Here is a 22,366-nt window from a genome sequence, read left to right on the forward strand (position 1 = left end):
TAGAAATTTATTGCCAATTATGTTATATACTTGAAAGAAAAAATAGCACTCTATGAAATACTATTTCTGTTTTCAAGATAGATCATTAAATATATATAATGATATGTTATCATAATGTACAGCTTTAATTTATGATAGATAGTATATGGTATTCATCATGTATATTATAATGTATCTTAAAAGGCTGAGGTCAAAGTGATAACACAATTTGTAGGGCCTCATACAAAGCCAACTGGGAACCAGTCTGGGTTCTATCCTGACATCCCATATAGTCCCCCAATTAATGTGTTTTTGGGTTTTGGTGCAAAAAGGTTCATATTATACATATATAATACTAAATATTATAATACCACCTAATATAATACAAAAGGTACATATTATCCCTATATATTAGAACATATCTTTAAAGATGCATATTATATCTGCATTATTATTTCGTCTTCAAATATTTCTTTCTGTATGTTATTTCATTGAAAAGTATTCTTCAGTTTTTCCCTAAAGTACTTTTAATTTTAGTGAATTATTGGATCAGTACTTAAATTCCATATATCTGAATTATAAATTTTCTAATGTCCAGTACTATAAAATAAATTGCCCTCAATATGACTCCAAAGCTAATAGAAATTATGTATTCCTACACTTTGTTGTCAGGTTTATCTCACACTTAATAAGAAAAGTATTGCTTCGTGACTGATAAAATTATGTTTTGAGCTGAATACAGCATTCAGAACAGATCCATTGAAAGCAAGGGAAGAATTTTGTTGAGCTGCATTCATCTTCCTCAGTTTTAAAGCAGCTAGTGACAACAAAATGATTCCATAAAACTAAGTAAAATATTCTGTTCAGAACGTTCCCTATCAATGGTGATTATAGGGGTTACTCTTCACTCTCAGAGTCTCCCTTTTTGTTTTGCCAGCTCCGAATATTTATAATTACATGACATTCAATAGAAAAATGGCTAGATCTTGGGGCCGGGAAGGTGGCACTAGAGGTAAGGTGTCTGCCTTGCAAGCGCTAGCGTAGGACGGACCGCGGTTCGATCCCCCGGCATCCCATATGGTACCCCCAAGACAGGGGCGATTTCTGAGTGCATAGCCAGGAATAACCCCTGAGCGTCAAACGGGTGTGGCCCAAAAACCAAAAAGAAAAAGAAAAATGGCTAGATCTGGAAAAAACCTAACATTTTAGTACTAAGTAATACTTTATGATTTAAAAATGGCCTCATAAAATATTAATAAAATGTGAGTCAAAGTTAAAACAAATTAATTCTATTTTTATGTTATAAAATAAGTAAAAAGTTCAGCTGTAAAATTATATTAGCAGCAAATTATCTTTCAAATACATACTACATCTCTAAAAGTATTTGCTGCTTGATACATTAATTGACAGCATCTAAAATTGGAAACCAAGAAAATAAATATTATAGTAATAAGAGGCTACTAGCAAATCTTAGTTTTCAGGTTTAAAGGTCCCAAGATGTGTTAGTGAAAGAGAATATATAGTAATAATATGTGAAATTATAGCTCACTGATATCTTTTTCATATTCTTTAATCTATCTAAACTCCAAATAGGTGCTTTTTTTTTTTAATTTTGGATTTTGGGTGACACCCGGCAGGGGTTAATCCTGGCTCTATGCTCAGAAATCGCTCCTGGCAGGCTCAGGAGACCATATGGGATGCCGGGATTTGAACCACTGACCTTCTGCATGCAAGGCAAACACCTTACCCCCATGCTATCTCTCCAGCCCCTGAAAATGTGATTGTTAATTTTTCTCAATCTATTGATGAAGAAACTGACAAATACTGAAACACTTATAAGTTCATTTAGTACTGCTCAAGTTTTTCAAGTCTTCTGTTTATAAACTATGAACTTATGTTTCATGGTCTAAAAGTCATTCCCTTTATCAACAAAATATTTAAGATGATATATAGAAAGGCATGCAATACATTGTACAGTATAATGTTAGCACATCATAAACATGTAGATAGAAATAATAATCTGAAATATGTTATAGCATGATTTAAAATGTATAAAATAACTTCAAGATTCAAATTATTTCTCTACATATTATTGTCTTTGTTGTTTAACATTTAAGGGCCTGAAGCCAGCTGCCCTGTTTGGGACATCAGGCAGGGAAAAGCCACGAATCTGCACCTGCCCAGTGGAGCCCAACTGTGAGTGCTCCTTGTAAATGTTTCTCTACTGTCCTCTTGCATGAAACTCTTGGGAGTGGGGCAAAAGACGCTCCAGAAATCTGCTCTCCCAGACGCCATTTCCAGGGCAGGTCTCCAGAACGTGAAAACCTGCGGGCTTTCGCAGAAGCCAGCTGCCCTGTTTGGGACATCAGGCAGGGAAAAGCCACGAATCTGCACCTGCCCAGTGGAGCCCAACTGTGAGTGCTCCTTGTAAATGTTTCTCTACTGTCCTCTTGCGTGAAACTCTTGGGAGTGGGGCAAAAGACGCTCTAGAAATCTGCTCTCCCAGACGCCATTTCCAGGGCGGGTCTCCAGAACGTGAAAACCTGCGGGCTTTCGCAGAAGCCAGCTGCCCTGTTTGGGACATCAGGCAGGGAAAAGCCACGAATCTGCACCTGCCCAGTGGAGCCCAACTGTGAGTGCTCGCTCCGCTTCGCTACGCGGCCGTGCGCTCTTTCTAAGAAAAGAACACCATCGTAACAAGAAGAAAAAATCACACTAAGAACTGAGCTATAACACAGAAGAAAGCATTCCTCTTCGGACTGTCTTCTCCGTTGAATGCTTGGGCCTAAGATTTGATCCAGTGTGAGGCTTCACCCACAGAGGACTCCCCTCCCTTAGAGACAAGTCAGCCCATCCAGAAAGGGCGGAGCCAGAGAAGTGTGCTGCCTACATCATATAGCCAATGAATACCACCACAACACATAGAAAAACCCAAAATACAAGTGTGACAATGGGGAAACAATGCAGGCCAGCATCAGACATAGAGAATGAAGAGGACAATTCTGATGACCAGATAATGGCCAACCAACTAATCAACCTCTCAGATAAGGACTTTAGACTAGCAATATGGAATATGTTCAAAGAACTCAAAGAAACCATGAATCGAGTTGAACAGAACACTAATAAGAACCAAAAAAATATGAAGACAGAAATCACAAAACTCCAAACTGAAATAACATATCAATTAACAGGCCTGAAAAAGTCAGTAAACGAAGTGAATGACAAAATGGATAAGCTCTTGGACAGGGTATCAGAAGCTGAGAATAGACTTGGTGCTGTGGAAGATGAGATACATAACAATTCCATACAGCAGGAGAGATTGGACAAAAAACTTAAAGCAAATGAGCAGACAACGGAAAAATTAGTCAAAGAATGGGAACAGATGAAAATAAAAGTCTATGATAAGATCAACAGAAACAACTTAAGAATCATTAAAGTCCCAGAGACACAGGAAGAAAATTCCCAGGAAGAATCAATGGTCAAGAACATCATTAAAGAGAAACTTCCAGAGCTAAAGAATATAGGTAATCAAATCCTACATGCTCGAAGAGTACCAACCAAAAGAGACCCCAGAAAAAACACCCCAAGACACATCCTAGTCACAATGACAAATCCCACAGATAGAGACAGAATTCTGAAAACAGCAAGATCAAAAGGGGAAATTACGTTCAAGCAAGCGTCCTTGAGATTTACAGCAGACCTGTCACCAGAAACACTCAATGCCAGAAAGCAGTGGTGGGATATTGTGACAAGACTGAATGAAATGAATGCTTCACCCAGAATACTATACCCAGCAAAACTCACTTTCCGATTTGACGGAAGAATACATGGTTTCACAGACAAAAAGCAGCTCAGAAACTTTACAGACTCCAAACCAGTCTTAAGAGAAAAACTGAAAGACCTAATTTAAGACAAGACTAACCAAGAGACATACCAAATTTCGATATAAAGATGGAATTAAATCCCAGGACAATTCTTTCTCTCAATGTCAATGGACTAAATGCACCAGTCAAGACACACAGAGTGGCTAAATGGATCAAAAAACTCAATCCAACCTTCTGCTGCCTCCTAGAAACGCACCTGAATAGTCAGAACAAACATAGACTCAAAATAAAAGGCTGGAGAAAAATTATCCAAGCAAACAACACCCATAAAAAAGCTGGAGTGGCCATACTAATATCAGATAATGCAAACTTTATACTCAGGAAGGTTGTAAGGGACAAAGATGGACATTTTATATTAATCAAGGGGTATGTAGAGCAGGAAGAAATAACTCTCCTAAACATATATGCACCGAATGAGGGGCCAGCAAAATATTTAATACAACTGTTGACAAATCTGAAAAATAATATCAATAACAACACAATAATTGTGGGGGACCTCAACACGGCTTTGTCAACACTGGATAGGTCAACCAGACTGAAACCCAACAAGAATATACTAGACCTGAGGAGAGAATTGGAAGAAAGAGGCTTAGTGGATATATATAGGACACTCCACCCCCAGAAACCTGGATACACATTCTTCTCCAATGTACATGGGACATTCTCCAGGATAGACTACATGCTGGCACATAAAACATACCTCCATAATATCAAGAGGATAGAAATTTTGCAGACTGCCTTTGCTGACCACAAGGCTCTGAAATTATTTGTGAATTCCAAAGGGACTCAGAAGAAAAACCTTAACACCTGGAATTTAAACAGCCTCATACTCAATAACCAGTGGGTCTGAGATGAAATCAAGGAGGAAATCAAAAGGTTCCTGGAAACAAATGACAATCAAGACACAAACTATCAGAACTTATGGGACACAGCAAAAGCAGTACTGAGAGGAAAATTTATAGCTTTGCAAGCACACATCAGGAAGGAAGAAGGAGCTTACCTGAGTAGCCTAATGACACAGCTAATAGAACTAGAAAATGCTCAACAAAAGGACCCAAAAATAGGAAGACAGAAGGAAATAACAAAGCTGAGAGCAGAAATCAATGAAGTGGAAACCCAAAAAACAATCCGAAAGATCAACGAAAGCAGAAGTTGGTTCTTTGAAAAAATAAACAAGATTGATAGACCACTGGCAAACCTAACAAAGAAAGAGAGAGAAAGAAACTTGATAACTCGTATTAGGAATGAAAAAGGAGAGATCACTACTGATATGAGAGAGATTCAGAGGGTAATCAGAAACTACTTTGAGAAACTCTACGCCACTAAAAATGAGAACCTGGAAGAAATGGATAAATTCTTGGACTCTTATAATCTTCCACGGTTGAAGGAAGAGGATGTAGCATATCTAAACAACCCCATCACCATTGATGAAATTAGAATGGTAATCAAAGGTCTGGCGAAAAACAAAAGCCCAGGCCCAGATGGATTCACTAATGAATTCTTTCAAACTTTCCAAGAGAAACTACTACCAATCCTGGCAAGACTCTTTCATGAAATTGAACAAACGGAAACACTTCCAAATAGCTTTTATGAAGCCAACATCACCTTGATACCTAATCCAGACAGAGATGCTACAAAAAAAGAAAATTACAGACCAATATCGCTGATGAATGCAGATGCAAAGATCCTCAACAAAATCCTGGCAAATAGGATTCAATGCCTCATTAAGAAGATCATCCACTATGATCAAGTAGGTTTCATCCCAGGAATGCAAGGCTGGTTTAACATCCGTAAATCTATCAACATCATACACAACATCAATAACAAGAAAAATAAAAACCACATGATCATATCAATAGATGCAGAGAAAGCATTTGATAAGGTCCAACACCCATTCTTGATCAAAACTCTCAGCAAGATGGGAATGGAAGGAACCTTTCTCAATCTAGTTGAAGCCATCTACCACAAGCCAACGGCAAATATTATCCTCTATGGAGAAAAACTAAAAGCCTTCCCTCTAAATTCTGGTACAAGACAAGGCTGTCCTCTCTCACCACTCCTATTCAACATAGCACTGGAAGTACTTGCTATAGCGATTAGGCAAGAAAAAGATATCAAGGGAATCCAGATAGGAAAGGAAGAAGTCAAGCTCTCACTGTTTGCAGATGACATGATACTCTACTTAGAAAACCCTAAAGACTCTACCAAAAGGCTTCTAGAAACAATAGATTCATATAGCAAGGTGGCAGGCTACAAAATTAACACACAAAAATCAATGGCCTTTCTATACACCAACAGTAATAAGGAAGAAATGGACATTAAGAAAACAACCCCATTCACAATAGTGCCACACAAACTCAAATATCTTGGAATCAACTTGACTAAAAATGTGAAGGACCTATACAGAGAAAACTATAAAACTCTGCTCCAAGAAATAAGAGAGGACACGTGGAAATGGAAATGCATACCCTGCTCGTGGATTGGCAGGATTAACATAATCAAAATGGCAATACTCCCCAAGGCATTATACAGATTTATTGCTATCCCTCTAAAGATACCCATGACATTCTTCAAAGAAGTGGATCAGACACTTTTGAAATTCATTTGGAACAATAAACACCCTCGAATAGCCAAAGCAATCATTGGGAAAAAGAATATGGGAGGAATTACTTTCCCCAACTTTAAACTGTACTACAAAGCAATAGTTATCAAAACAGCATGGTATTGGAATAAGGACAGGCCCTCAGATCAGTGGAATAGGCTTGAATACTCAGAAAATTTTCCCCAGACATACAATCACCTAATTTTTGATAAAGGAGCAGGAAACCCTAAATGGAGCAGGGAAAGCCTCTTCAACAAGTGGTGTTGGCACAATTGGATAGCTGCTTGCAAAAAATTGAACTTAGACCCCCAGCTATCATCATGTATGAAGGTAAAATCCAAATGGATTAAAGACCTCGATATCAGCCCCAAAACCATAAGATATATAGAACAGCACATAGGCAAGACACTCCAGGACATTACAGGCATCTTCAAGGAGGAAACTGCACTCTCCAAGCAAGTGAAAGCAGAGATTAACAGATGGGAATATATTAAGCTGAGAAGCTTCTGCACCTCAAAGGAAATAGTGCCCAGGATACAAGAGCCACCCACTGAGTGGGAGAAACTATTCACCCAATACCCATCGGATAAGGGGCTAATCTCCAAAATATACAAGGCACTGACAGAATTTTACAAGAAAAAAACATCTAATCCCATCAAAAAATGGGGAGAAGAAATGAACAGACACTTTGACAAAAAAGAAATACAAATGGCCAAAAGACACATGAAAAAGTGCTCCACATCACTAATCATCAGGGAGATGCAAATCAAAACAACGATGAGATACCACCTCACACCACAGAGAATGGCACACATCACAAAGAATGAGAATAAACAGTGTTGGCGGGGATGTGGAGAGAAAGGAACTCTTTTTTTTTTTTTTTTTTTTTTTTTTTTTTTTTTTTTTTTTTTTTTTTTTGGTTTTTGGGCCACACCCGGTAACGCTCAGGGGTTACTCCTGGCTATGCGCTCAGAAGTCGCTCCTGGCTTGGGGGACCATATGGGACGCCGGGGGATCGAACCGCGGTCCGTCCAAGGCTAGCGCAGGCAAGGCAGGCACCTTACCTCTAGCGCCACCGCCCGGCCCAGAAAGGAACTCTTATCCACTGCTGGTGGGAATGCCGTCTAGTTCAACCTTTATGGAAAGCGATATGGAGATTCCTCCAAAAACTTGAAATCGAGCTCCCATATGATCCAGCTATACCACTCCTAGGAATATACCCTAAGAACACAAAAATACAATACAAAAACCCCTTCCTTACACCCATATTCATTGCAGCACTATTTACCATAGCAAGACTCTGGAAACAACCAAGATGCCCTTCAACAGATGAATGGCTAAAGAAACTGTGGTACATATACACAATGGAATATTATGCAGCTGTCAGGAGAGATGAAGTCATGAAATTTTCCTATACATGGATGTACACGGAATCTATTATGCTGAGTGAAATAAGTCAGAGAGAGAGAGAGAAACACAGAATGGTCTCACTCATCTATGGGTTTTAAGAAAAATGAAAGACATTCTTGCAATAATAATTTTTAGACACAAAAGAGAAAAGAGCTGGAAGTTCCAGCTCACCACAGGAAGCTCACCACAAAGAGTGATGAGTTTAACTAGAGAAATAACTACATTCTGAACTGTCCTAATAATCAGAATGTATGAGGGAAATGGAGAGCCTGTTTAAAGTACAGGCAGGGGTTAGGTGGGGAGGAGGGAGACTTGGGACATTGGTGGTGGGAATGTTGCACTGGTGATGGGTGGCGTTCTTTAAATGACTGAAACCCAAACAAAATCATTTATGTAATCAAGGTGTTTAAATAAAATTTAAAAAAAAAAAAAAAGAAACTGTGGTACATAGACACAATGGAATATTATGCAGCTGTCAGGAGAAATGAAGTCACGAAATTTTCCTATACATGAATATACATGGAATCTATTATGCTGAGTGAAATAAGTCAGGGAGAGAGATAGACCAGAATAGACTCACTCTTTTATCGGTTTTAAGAAAAATAAAAGACATTCTTGCAATAATTTTCAGAGACAAAAGAGTGGAGGGCTGGAAATCAGCTCACTACATGAAGCTTACCACAAAGAGCAATGTGTGCAGCTAGAGAAATAACTACATTGAGAACTATCATAACAATGTGAATGAGTAAGGGAAGTGGAAAGCCTGTCTGGGGTGGGTTGGGGAGGAGGGAGATTTGGGACATTGGTGATGGGAATGTTGCACTGGTGAAGGGGGGGTGTTCTTTACATGACTGAAACCTAACCACAATCATGTTTGTAATCAAGGTGTTTAAATAAAGATATATAGATATATAAAAAAACATTTAAGGGCCTAGAAACCACTATCCTTAGCATGACAAAATATAATTTTACAACTTTAAGGGAAAATTCTCATTGTTAATATAAAATTCTTAATATTAATCAAATTTTTCTACAATGGTAAAAAATACATTGAATGATTAGTAATAAGATGCATGAATTTAAAATCTTGGGGTTAATGTTTTCATTTTACTAATACTATTTGACTTTGTTTTTCTTTTACTGTTATGTATATTTAAAGCATTTATATTATTGATTTTATTTCTAAACAATAAGTTATATTTTAGATTATTATTAGTCTCTCACTATCCAGAAACAATGTTTGCTATTCTGGTCTCCATAAGTGTAGAATACCTATCATAGAGTTCACATCATTTTCAGTGTCCCAACCCCATCATTAGACATAAAGTCTATATTGACATAATATTTATATACATATACAGTAGACAAAATGAATATTGGCAACTTGCATCTTAAGCTGCCTTATCATTATTGTCTTACATTTATCTTTCAAACATAATTAACGTAAAATAAACTTTTCTTTAAAAATATCAATATATGAGAAAGCAAGAGGGAGAATTGAAAAGATGAGAGTTCTCATTTTGTGTATATTTCTAATATACATATTAACAGCAGCATCCTATATCACTGTTTCCACAGGATATAGTAAAGTTTTAGTGATGGACAAATGATTTATCTTAATGTATATAAATGATACTAGTGTTAAAGGCATAGTTGAAAATGTGTGTGCCAAATCTGCATATATACCTTGATTCAAACAAAATCATGGACAAATAAAATTAGGTCACATACTTAAAAGAATTCATCTAGAATTGAAATATAAGATTCAGCTAGTATATTAGAGTGTCATGCCCCTACTGAAAATTCTAAAAAACAAAAGTATCTGTCTCAATGAAAAGTGAATTTTATCAGAATTAAGCACCAAAAGGTAAAACAAGGAGAGGGTGAAATTTTGGTATGAGGTTTACAGGAGCTTGGCTATATAGTTCATATTCCACAGATAAATTCCAAATTCCCATAAGAAATGTTTAGGTCTTTGTTTATGTACTGGTAATGAAGAAAATTTCTATGAATAGTAGCTCTGAGAGGATAAGGATCATAAAAGTTTTTAGAATGGGATGCTTTTTTAAAAATATTTTTTATTGTGACCAACGTGAATTACAAAACTTTCACAGTAATAGTTAAGGTACAAGTGACATTGAATCAGGGGTATCTCCACCATGAGTGTAGTTCTCCCTCCACCCCAGTTCCCAGCATCCTTTGCTCCCACAGACTGCTAGTATAACTGGTTCCCTCTGTGTATAGTTTGTATTGACCCTGTTGTCATTGACCTTGGGTTTAGTGTTTAAGTCTGATCCTTTTTATTTCTACTCAACGTTCATAGTACAGTTTGGTTCTGGTACTATTCATTTTTCCCCCTCAGTTTATGAAGCAAAACAAGATGATTCAAGTTATGTGATTCTGTTTGGAAAGGAAAAGAAAAGAAGAAAAAGAGAAACAGTCTAACAAATAAACAACAGAGAAGAGTCCATCTAGAGGTTATAAATGTCAATTTAAAAAGAAGAAAAACATAAAAAAAACCCACAAAAATACCCACAGAAACACAAACCGACAACAAAAAACAAAATAAATGAAACAAAAATAAAGGGAAAAAATCAAACAAAAGACCAAAACCAGCAACTACAAAAAAGCACCACAGCAACAAATACAACAACCAAACAATAAACACAAGAACAAAAAAAAATGAAAAGAAAAGAAAAAAGAAAGGAGGGCTAGTGTGATGATTTTTTTTTTTGCTTTATTTTTGCATAGGCACAGTAAATATTGGGGAAATTAGAAAGGGAATATTCTTGGCTGAAAAGATACAGGGTTTCTCCACCCTTGAAACATGTTGTCATAGTAATAATGACAGGTTTCGTACATGCTCCATTTCACACCCCAAAGGACTTTTTATGGTTTCAGGAAACTTTCTGCTCAGTTGTGGATTTTAGAATCAGGCCTCTAACTAGAGATCTTGGTATTTGCACAAGTCATAGGATGAAGCCTAGGATAGCATCTTTCTTAACAGTTCTAGTAGTTATGTACCATCACTGTTGCTGTAATCAATATATGAATCAACCTTACAAGAGAAGTGAAGAACTTATACCATGAAAATGTCAAAACACTTCAGAAAGAAATTGATGAGGACCGAAGGAAGTGGCAGAATCTCCCATGCTCATGGGTAGGTGAAATCAACTTTGTCAAAATGGCTATCTTACCTAAACTTCTATATAGATTCAATGCAATCCCTATCCAAATTCAAACATCATTTTTAAGGACTTAGAACAATCATTTATAAAATTCATATGGAACCACAAAAGACCCAGATTAGCCAAATGCATGCTGAAAAACATGAATCTGGGTGGCATCTCTTTACCTGAATCTTTACTTTAAAGTCACAGTGATCAAAACAGCATGGTACTAGAACAAAAATAATAGAATATCAAAGGATATTTCCCCAAATATATGGTCAACTAATATTTGACAAAAGAGCCAAGAACTTGAAATGGAACAAAGACAGTCTCTTCAACAAATGGTATTAGAACAACTTGATAACTACCTGTGAGAAAAAAAGATTGACCCATACCTCACACCTTACACAAAAATCAACACAAAATGGATTAAAGACCTTGAAATCAGACCCAAAAACTGAGGAAAAATAGGCAGAACAATTCAAGACCTGTATATCAAAAAAGTCTTTGATAATAGAATGCCAATTTTAGCATTTAGAATTTTAGCATCAAACCTAAATAAATGGGACTACATCAAACTAAAAAGTTTCTGCATGGCAAAAGAAACCCTGGTTAAAGGTAGAAGACAGTTAATGAAATGGGAAAAAATTTTGCACTCAACACATCAGATAAAGGGTTGTTATCTACAATATACAAAGTAGTCAGAAAGGTGAGTTCCAAAAAAATCTAATAAAGCCATAGAAAAATGGGTAGAAGAAATGAATAGACACTTTTCTGAAGAAGACCAAAAGATGGCCAATAAACACATGAAAACATGCTAACCACCACTCATTGTTAGGGAAATCCAAATAAAACCAACAATGAGGTACCACCTTACACCAATGAGGATGGACAAATCTCTGTTGGAGGGAATGTGGTAAGCAAGAAATTTTCATCCATTGCTGGTGGAAATGCTGCCTGGTCCAACCTCTATGGAAAACAATATGGAGGATACTCAGTAAACTCAGAATTGAGCTGCCATATGACTCAGCATTTGCTCTCCTGGGCGTCTATCCCCAAGACAGAAAGACATTCATCCCAAAGTATAGATGCAATGCACTTTCTATTTCAGCACTCAGCACAATAGCCAAGATTTGGAATCAACCTCAATGCCCAAAAACAGATGAGTGAATCGTGGAGATGTGATATTTATATGCAATGGAATACTACATAGCAGTTAGAAACAATACAATCATAGATTTTGTAGCAACATGAATGAATCTAGAAAATATGTTGAATCAAGTAAGCTAGAAGAAGAAGAAATGCACAATGATAGCACTTAACTGAGGGATCTAGAATATATACCATGTATACATATAATACTCCATGAACAAAGAGAATTCGATAGTATTTTTATGCATTACTAAAATCAAGTTAAATTTAGGTTTGAAAATAGACATTATTTTTAGCCAGAGTGATACTACAGTGGGTAGAGTGGTTAACCTTCAACGTCCAATTTATAACATCTTATATGGTCTACTAAGCCCTCAGGTGCAGAGTCAGGAATAAGCCTTGAACATTACTAGGTGTAGCCCAAAAACAAAAAATGAGAAAACAGACAAAAATTTTCTGTTATAGATCAAAACTATTTGAGTTTCTTGTGAAAAAAAAAACAGATAATCTTACTATTCACAATAAGCTTAGCTATAGTGGGATTTGTGTTTCCATAAATAGTACCTATTAATTAAAATTGAAGTACATTATCTAAGTTTATTCCATCACAGTTGAGGTAGGACTAATATATAATAATGTGAGAGCTGGTGCTATTTTATGTAGTTTATGTGAATAGTCTCCTCTGCTGTTATTAGTTTAAGGCATAAGTGTGATATCTAAATTCCATGTATTAAAAATTTATAAAATACTTAAATAAAATGTCTTTAAGAAATAATTATACTAGCTTATCTAAAATGTATTTTTTAGGGGCCAAATCAGTGGCGCAGGGTGTAAGGCATTGGCCTTGTGTGCGCTAGCCTAGGACAGAGCACAGTTTGATCTCCCAGCATCCCATATGGTCTCCCAAGCAAAGGGCAATTTCTGAGCATATAGCCAGGAATAACCACTGAGTGTCATCGGGTGTGGCCAAAAAACCAGAAAAAGTATTATTTAACTAGAAATCCTTAATAAAAACAAAACAGCATTTCTAGACTCACTGCACCAAAACTTCTGGATTTCCTCTCCAATTTTATGAATATAATTTAATTATTAAACATAATTAAATTATTTCTAATATTTTCAGTGATGATTGTTAACAGATTATTTCATTAATTTATTAATATCTTTGGAACTAGTTTCATTAAATATTTCCATCATAATGAAAATATCTTCAAATCATTAAATAACAAAGATTTGTTATTTTACATTTTTTCAATTTTGACTAATTGATGACTACAAAGTAAGAAATGGTCTTATTAATGTTTTTATTTTTAATACATGCTATAATTTTAAAAGTAGACATCTGAGGACTTTGGGGTAACTGGATGTTCAATTGCCAGAGTTGTTGATTGTGGCTATAAGCAAAACATTATTTCTTGGCTTGCAATTTTAATTACCAAAGCAATTGTTGTAAATAACATTTATCAAAAGAGTTAGCATTGGTTTGGAAAATATTTTATGAAAACTAAATACTTTTATGTTTATGAGAAACTACTTGTCTATATATTTTGTACAAAAAAAGTAGCTCAGCAAGAATTGAGGAAATAGTATTATCTTCCATGATCAGAAATTCATCATTTATATTTGAAAATTTTGAAGAATTACCAATGAAGCAAAAAAAATCATAATCTGTCATATATGAAGACATCCAAGAAATAAATAAGCTTAGCTTGAGAGTGTATAGTTTGAGGGCAATAGTATAAATAGAAGATTTAAGGATTCTTAATTGTAATTATCTGAAAGTAAGCATCTGGGAAGAATGTTTTGTAAAGAATGCTTTGCTAATAGGTGTCTTGTACTTATTCTTTTGTCTGCCATCTTCCCCAGTTATAAACAATTCATAAAGACTTTGCAGTAGTGTTTTCTTCCCTTTACACATTCCTTTTGACCCACTTAGATTTGATTAACATTAGATACTTTGGTTACTTAACCTTTGCCCTTCCTCTCATTTTGATTGGAACTGAACAATAAATTTCTTCAGTGAAGGAACGTCAAGGTTCTCAGTCCACAAGGCTGGGGGAGCTCTTTGACTCCATGCTTTTCTCTATTATATATTATATTGGAGTCACTGAAGGCTATACTCTGGCATTAATAAAATTTTAAGAGAATGTCATTTTAGTGTAATAATCCTTTTGTTGATTTGATTCAACCATCATAACTAGTTAGGCTATGTCATCTAATCAAATTTATTAACATTTTATTAGTTATGAGAAACATATTATTTTATATACAAAGAAGAACATTTAGTAATAATGAGGAAATATGTGCTACAAGAAGAAATCATACTCCTAAACATAAATACACCTATGAAGGACCAGAAAAATATTTAAAATAAGTTGTTGACAAATCTGAAAGAAGACATTAATAGCCACACAGTAACAGTGGGAGACCTCAACAATGCCCTGTCATCCCTTGATAGATCAAATACTACTCTACTACACTACTCTAAACTACACTATTCTATAGTGTTTCTATATATAGATACACTCACAAATATTTTTTCAAAACTAACATCAACTTGATACCTAAAGCAGATAGAAATGTCACAAAAAAAAGAGAACTACAAATATCCTTGAAGAACAGAGATATAAAGATCCTCAACAAAATACTACCAAATAGAATCGAAAGGGCTGGAGAGATAGCATGGAGGTGGGGCATTTGCCTTGCATGCAGAAGGATGGTGGTTCAAATCCCAGCATCCCATATAGGGCCCTGAGCCTGCCAGGGGCAATTTCTGAGCATAGATATAGAAATAGCCCCTGAGTGCTGCCAGGTGTGACCCAAAAACCAAAATAAAATAAAATAAAGCCTAATTATAAACATGTTTGTAACTATGGGGATTAAATAAATATATTATTAGAAATATATTTAGAAAAGTATGATCACAAAACTTTTGCCAGCATTCTAGGTGTATCTACTTCTAAAACTATAATTAGCCACAGACAGTGGAACTAGCTGATTTCTCCTGTGTGTTAGAATCACAACAGACATCTTGGGCCTTCTCTCTGCTGTCCTGTGGCCTGGGATTTTGAACCTCTTCATCATTCTTCCCTGAGGGATCATCTTCTTCAGAGGTTAGCTGGCCTAGCTTAAAGGGTGGATCCAGAGGAGTGCTACCACTCTGTTTCGCTTCACTGCTGCACACATCTTTTGTTGATGAATACCACCAAAACATGTAGAAAAATCCACAATACAAGTGAGACAATGGGGAAACAATGCAGGCCAACACCAGGCATAAAAAAATGAAGATGGCAATTCTGATGATCCTAAAAAGGCCAAGCACCTAGCTAATCTCTCAGATATGAAGTTTAAAGAAAAAATATGAAGGATGTTCATAGAACTCAAAGAAAGCATAGATCGAGTTGAATGGAACACTAATAAGAATCAAGAGAATATGAAGATAAAAATGAGAAAACTTCAAACTGAAATAAAAGGTCTGAAAAACTCAGTAGACGAATTGAAAATCTCAATGGAAAACAGGGAAACAACAGCTGAGGATAGAATCAGTGAACTAGAAGATGAGATGCATAACAACTCCATACAGCAAAAGAGATTGAAAAATATCCTTAAAGCAAATGTTCAGACAATGGAAAAATTACTCAAAGAATGTGAACAGATGAAAATAAAAGTCTTTGATAAGCTCAACAGAAACAACTTAAGAATCATTGGAGTTCCAGAGACCCAGAAAGAAAATATCCAGGAAGAATCAACAGCCAAGGACATCATTAAAGAGAAACTCTCAGAGCTAAAGATTACATGCAACCAAATTCAGCACGCCCGAAGAAAACCAACTAAAAGAGACACAAGAAAGAGCACCCCAAGACACATCCTAGTCAAAATGACAAATCCCAAGGATAGGGATAGAATACTGAAAGCAGCAAAATTAAAAAGAAAAATTACATTTAAGAGAGCATCCTTAAGATTTACAAAAGACCTGTCACAAGAAACACTCAAGGCCAGAAATCAGTGGTGGGACATAGTGACAAACCCAATGAAATAAATGCTTGACCTAGAATACTGCACCCAGAAGACTCACTTTCAGGTTTGAAGGAAGTGTACATAGCTTCATGGAAAAACAATGCTCAAAATATTTGCAGACTCAAAAATCAACCTTAAAAGAAAAACTGAAAAGTCTACTTTAAAACAAGACTGACCAACAGATACATCAAACTTCTACACAGTGATGACACTAAATCCCATGACAATTATATCTCTCAAAGATCTCCAAACAATCAATGAAAACAAAAACTGGTTCATTGAAACAATAAACAAGACTGATAAACACTGGCAAAATCACAAAGAAAGTGAGAGAGAAACTTCAAAAACTGAATTAGAAATAAAAAGGGGAGATCACTACAGATATTGCAGAGATTCAAAGGGTAATCAAAGACTACTTTGAGAAACTCTATGCCATGAAATATGAGAATCTGAAAAAAATAGATAAATTCAACCTTCCACGGTTGAATAAGGATGAGGTAGCCTAACTGAACAGCCCCATCATTATTGAGGAAATTAAAATGGTGATCAAAAGTCTTCCCCAAAACAAAAGCCCATGCCCAGATAGGTACACTAATAAATTCTTTCAAACTTTTTAAGAGGAATTACTACCAATCTTTTTCAACCTCTTTTATAAAATTGAAGAAACTGGAACACTTTCAAATAGTTTATACGAAGCTAACATGACCTTGATACTAAAACCAGACAGAGATGCTGCCAAAAAAGAAAATTACAGACCAATATTCCTGATGAACACAGATGGAAAGATCCTCAACAAAATTCTGGCAAATAGAATTCAATGCATCATCAAGAAGGTCATTTCCCATGACCAAATAAAATGGGTTTTATCCCAGGAATATAAGGATGGTCTAACATCTGTAAATCAATCAATATAATACACCATATCAACAAAAAGAAAAACAAAAATCATATGATCATAAAATTGGTGCAGAAAAGCTTTCAATAAGTTCCAACATCCTTTCTTGATAAAAATGCATATCAATATGGGAATGAAAGGAAATTTTCTCAATATAGCCAAGGCCAATAACTACAAGCCAACAAAAAATATTATTCCTGATGGAAATAAAAAATAGCCTTTTCTCTAATATCTGGTATAAGACAAGGCTGCCCTCAATTATCACTCCTGTTTAACATGGGTTTTAAGAAAAAATAAAGACATTATTGTCATAAGGCCCAGAGACAATAGAGGTAAGAGCTGGAAAGGCTGGAAGGACTGACTCACAATTTGAAGCTCACCACAAAGAGTGGTAAATACTGTTAGGGAAATAACTACACCACAACTAGCATGACAATGTTAAGGAATGAGAGAAGTAGAATGCCTGTCACCAATACAGGCAGGTGTTGGGGAGTTGGGGGGCATTGGTGGTGGTAATGTTGCACTTGTGAAGGGAGGTACTCTGTTTATGACTGAAACCCAACTAAAGCATGCTTGTGATTATGGTACTTAAATAAAGATTTATTAAAAATAATAAAAAATAAAACTATAATTGATTTTAAATTTTCCTACACATCTTAACCCCAAAATATTTTATATATACTTTTAACTTATGCATTTAATATGTTTTAACACATACTATTTCTTTTTTATTTTTCTAAATATATCTACAGTTAAATTTTGTGGGAGGGATACAATCATTGTTGCCTAGTGTCCATATGGAGCTGGGATATACTGGGGTATACTGTCTGGGGAATAATTGAACTGTATTTTCCATTTTATTTATTTTTTATTTATTCTTGTTTTGGGGTCACACCTGGAGGCACTCTGGGGTTACTCCTGTCTCTGGACTCAGAAATCGGTCCTGGCAGGCACAGGAAATGCTGGAATTTAGACCACTGTCTGTCTTGGATCTGCTGTGTGCAAGGCAAGTTCCCTACTGCTGTGATATTTCTCTGGCCCCCTGTATCTTTCATATTAAATAGAAACCATGTGCTACATCTTTTTGGACTGGCACTGCCACCTGGAATTTTATTTTTCATGGAAATATTTATCAAGTACCTAGATTTTCATAGTTTAATATAAACTAATTAGCATACACATGTTTTTAGGAATATTTCATTATAAAGTATATTTATTTAGGTGCAATTCTTGAATCCACAATGCTTTCTTTTTAAATAGTTCTACATGTCTCTAAATCCCATAACCTAGATGCTGTGTACATAGAAGAGTAGGCGATTTACACTACTTTCCTGTTCAGTACTTTGGTTTCTAAGCTAAGTAGACAGGTGAATGTTAAAGATTGAGAAGAAAGTGTCTTGTGTCTTGTTTCAATAATTCTTAAATAAATTAATTGTTTTTTATCATTACAATTAAGTTTTGAGACTTACTCTTAAAACATATGATACTGAAATTTCTCTAATAACAGACAGTGAAGTGAATCAAATTTTAAAATATCAAATAAGTTTTTCTAAAGTATGAATTTTGATATGAAATCCATCGTGTAAGGAGTGCTGTACAAAATTAGCTCATTATTAGGTCAGTGAGACTATATGCTAAACACTTAACAGCAAACCAAAGCAGTCATTTCCTGTCTCTGTCCATCTTTGATGAACATAAAAGTTTGAACATAAAGTTTATACCTTTGAACATAAAGTAGATACCTTTTCTGAACATAATTTTGAAACAGGTGTTCAACGGAAATTCTATTTTTCAAGTTTTAAGGCAATGAGATAGAGATTGCACAATACTTGGTCCTAAGTGCAGCTTATAAGATTTGAGACCTGCAAAAATAGACAATTGTCTTAGGAACAGAAAGTGACTCAAAGTTTTCTAAGAAAATTTCTACCCCCCTTTTTTCTCTTACAACTATTCTCTGTTGAAGTTATAAAAATGCTGCTTGAGGTTGGAAGCCTCTTAAATGATAAATGGATGTAATAGGTCTTTTGAATAGAAATTCTAAATAAAACTTTTCTGTGGAAATTACGGCCTTGGCACAAAAATGGCATTTATTCAAGTCATTCAAACAAAACCATTCCTTTACTCCAAGAATAAATACACCTTTTAGAATCCCAGGCACCTTTTCCTTGTCTTCTTAAAACAAAAACCACTAAAAGAAATCCATACTCTCATGGAATTCCTAAATTTTATTTTCTATAGTCCTGTATAATAAGGATACAAGAATAAGTTACTTAAATATTTACTATTTTTGTGAAATGTAAAACCCTATATAAATTCACTTTTTCCTTCTTGTCCACTAAAAATATTATTTATACTAATATTTGCATAAATCTAAAAAAAAGACATGTATCAATGCCAAATAGAGAGGCATCTGTATTAATTTGTATTTCTGCAAAGAGAGGGTAGGATGAAGTAAATTTACTTTTTATTTTATTTTTTAAAAAAATTCATTCAACTTTCACTATTGTTTCACTGATCAAATATTAGGCCATTATTCTCTCTTTTTCCTACATAACATACAGTTTAAAAATATTATGCGGGTCAGTCATTAAGATAGTTATTTTCAGGTTCAAATTAAGAAGTGTTGCTATAGGGCAAACTTGAGGTCAATGATGAAGTCTTGCATAACATTTTAATTCATCTTACTTGAACACATTATATAGGTCTGCCTGTTGGAAGTCATTCGCTTTTCTATTGGATTTCATCATAGCCCCAAACTGTTGTCTTGAGGTGCTTCTGAGGGATGTCTGTGTACAAATGACAAATTTCTGAGCAAAAATTAGTCAGGACTTACCTCTCCTTCCCTGGGCCAAGGCCTTCCATTCTGGGTATATTTGCTTTGATTCTGTCTCTTCTTTTGTCCTCCATCAGCGAATTTGCACAGTAAAGGCTCACTAGGGGCTAGAAAGATAAGAAACCAATTCTACATTAGCAAATTCCCTTTACAAATAAGTGATTTTTGGAGTCACAGTAGTGCTTTGTAATATATAGCTTTTGAAGTAGTCTTGCTTCTGAAGAGCTATTTGGCCCCCTTTTAGTCTCAGTTTTGTTGGCTCCTGTTCTAACTAATGAGGCTTCAAAAAGTTCTGGCAGAGCATAAAAGAATATAGCAAATAGTATTGAAAAAAATAATCAGTTGAAGTTGAACATGAACTTGCTTTAGAAATAGAAGCAAGTAGCAAACCTTTCCAGTATGTTTTTAAAAACATACTCATTGTGCATGTGGATAAACATTTCTCACTCAAAGCAGCTATGTTTTCACTGAAGAAGCCTTAGGATGCTGTTTTGGAGAGGGGATATTTAGGAGTTTTTTTTTTTCTTAAAAAAGAATAGAGGAGCAATTTTGCTAACTGCAAATTACAACCAAATTAATTTTGTCCTCTCATTAATTCTCTGCAATTTCAAAAAGACTGGAAGTTGATCAACCTCCCAAGCTTTTCACTCAGAAAATGTAGTCGGAATTTCAAGAAGAGCAATTATCAGAATATTAAATGAACACACATAATAAAATATAGCCAAAGGATATGATTGTAACAAAGCATGCATTGAGGGGGAATGTGGTATTTCTAGGCAATTTATGTAAATCTTATCTCCTGAGAAAATGATGCGTAGGCCTTCCCCAAGAATTGTAGCTCAGGGCTTCCCAAAATATGACACTGTGGAATGTAAATTATTTTGAGCAGAAATCAATGCATGTTCTGCAGCTCAGTAAAAATTGGTTGATATAATATTTCAACATGTAAGGATCTGATATGCTAACTATACAAATTTCCTTATATCAATAAGAATAAAATTAAGGGGCATTAGTAGAATTTGATTTCTTCTTTTATTAGCAACACACATTCTATCAAAGAAAACTCAGATCATCTAGGTTTTTCCTGGTAAACTATCTCTCTAAATAATATATGTGGCCTGACATACTTCGTTGGAACATATTAAAGAAATGTTCACCCAATAGCCACCCACGATTGTTTTAAAGAAATATAAAAGGCAAAAATCTTCTAGCTTTCTCTAAAATTCTTTTTCTTGGGCTGGAACAATAATAAAGCATTTATTAGCAATAATAATGGCCATTTTCCTTACAGAGTCAACCTGGGTTTGATTTTTGGCATCTGAGCCTGCCAGGAATAATCCTTGAAATCAAAATCCAAGAATGATCCCTGAGAGTCAAGCCAGGACTAACCTCTCTACAGATGTGGCCCCCAAAATCAAAAAATAAAATAAAATTCTTTTTTTAGACAACTTCTCCCTGAGAACTTCTTTCTTCCTCTTAAATAAAATATTTTCTCAGTTTGGGTTCCAGTCCTGTGCTTTTCATCCTGACTGCTTAAGAACAAGTACCTGAGAGTCCTAGGCTAAAACAATATGAATTTAATTGATCTTGTCTGAAAGAAGACAGAAAAATGGTGGTGGGCTTCCTCTTCTTCCTGACCACTGAAAGAGGTAATTTCTACTTTTAATTTGGTACTCATGAAAAAAACATGATAGAAAAACTTACTCCAATGATCATATTATATACATATGTATTAAATATATTAAAAGTATGCACATATTACCCCCTTATACAAATACAGGACTAGATATATGTGGATGTGCATACAAACATGCAATTTAAGGATTCCTGTTTTGGATTTTTGGAACTATAGAACAAGATAGCACTGGCAGGAAAAGGCCTTGAACACATTAAGATACAGAAGATTTCATCCACTTTCTGACCAATATATAAATAAAATATATAGACTATAACTTTACATATTATATGTATGTATATAAATATATTAGGTAAGTAATGAATATTAATAATACTTATAACAAAGGCATCTTAAAACAAATATTACCAAATAACATTTGTTTTCCAAGGATCAATTAAATGCAGATCATAATAAGACTCTAGATTCTAAACTTATCCAAAAAGAAATAAAAGTTTCAGATAAAGTGATTTACGTTCCTCTGATCTCAAATTATGCTTCTGTCTTCTACTCTCTCCTCCCCAACATAAAAGGAAAAGAAAATCTCATTTTTTTGTCCTTGCCAGTTTCTGTGAGTAGTTCCATATTCACTACCCCACCGTGCATTTTTAATATTCTTGAAAATGACTGGGCTTTTTCTCATAATTGAGAAGTCAATTATTCCCCAAGATTATATATACTGCCCACCCACACCTTAGTCTCATCAAAACAAGACAGTAGAAGCCAGAGAGAACGTAGAGCAAACAGGA

At 35.1% G+C, this 22,366-nt stretch overlaps 1 protein-coding gene across 3 annotated transcripts in view; it reads right to left on the minus strand.

Moving 5' to 3' along the window:
* Positions 1 to 22,366, minus strand: part of RBMS3 (RNA binding motif single stranded interacting protein 3) — an 835,235-nt gene that overhangs the window by 149,839 nt on the left and 663,030 nt on the right. For all 3 annotated transcript variants that reach the window (XM_049766066.1, XM_049766067.1, XM_049766065.1), the window contains exon 7: positions 19,943 to 20,049. In XM_049766066.1, coding sequence (XP_049622023.1) covers positions 19,943 to 20,049 — 107 coding nt within the window. The remainder of the gene's footprint in view (positions 1 to 19,942; positions 20,050 to 22,366) is intronic.

The sequence above is a fragment of the Suncus etruscus genome, chromosome 20, assembly GCF_024139225.1.
Source record: "Suncus etruscus isolate mSunEtr1 chromosome 20, mSunEtr1.pri.cur, whole genome shotgun sequence".
In the NCBI taxonomy this organism is placed as follows: Eukaryota; Metazoa; Chordata; class Mammalia; order Eulipotyphla; family Soricidae; genus Suncus; species Suncus etruscus.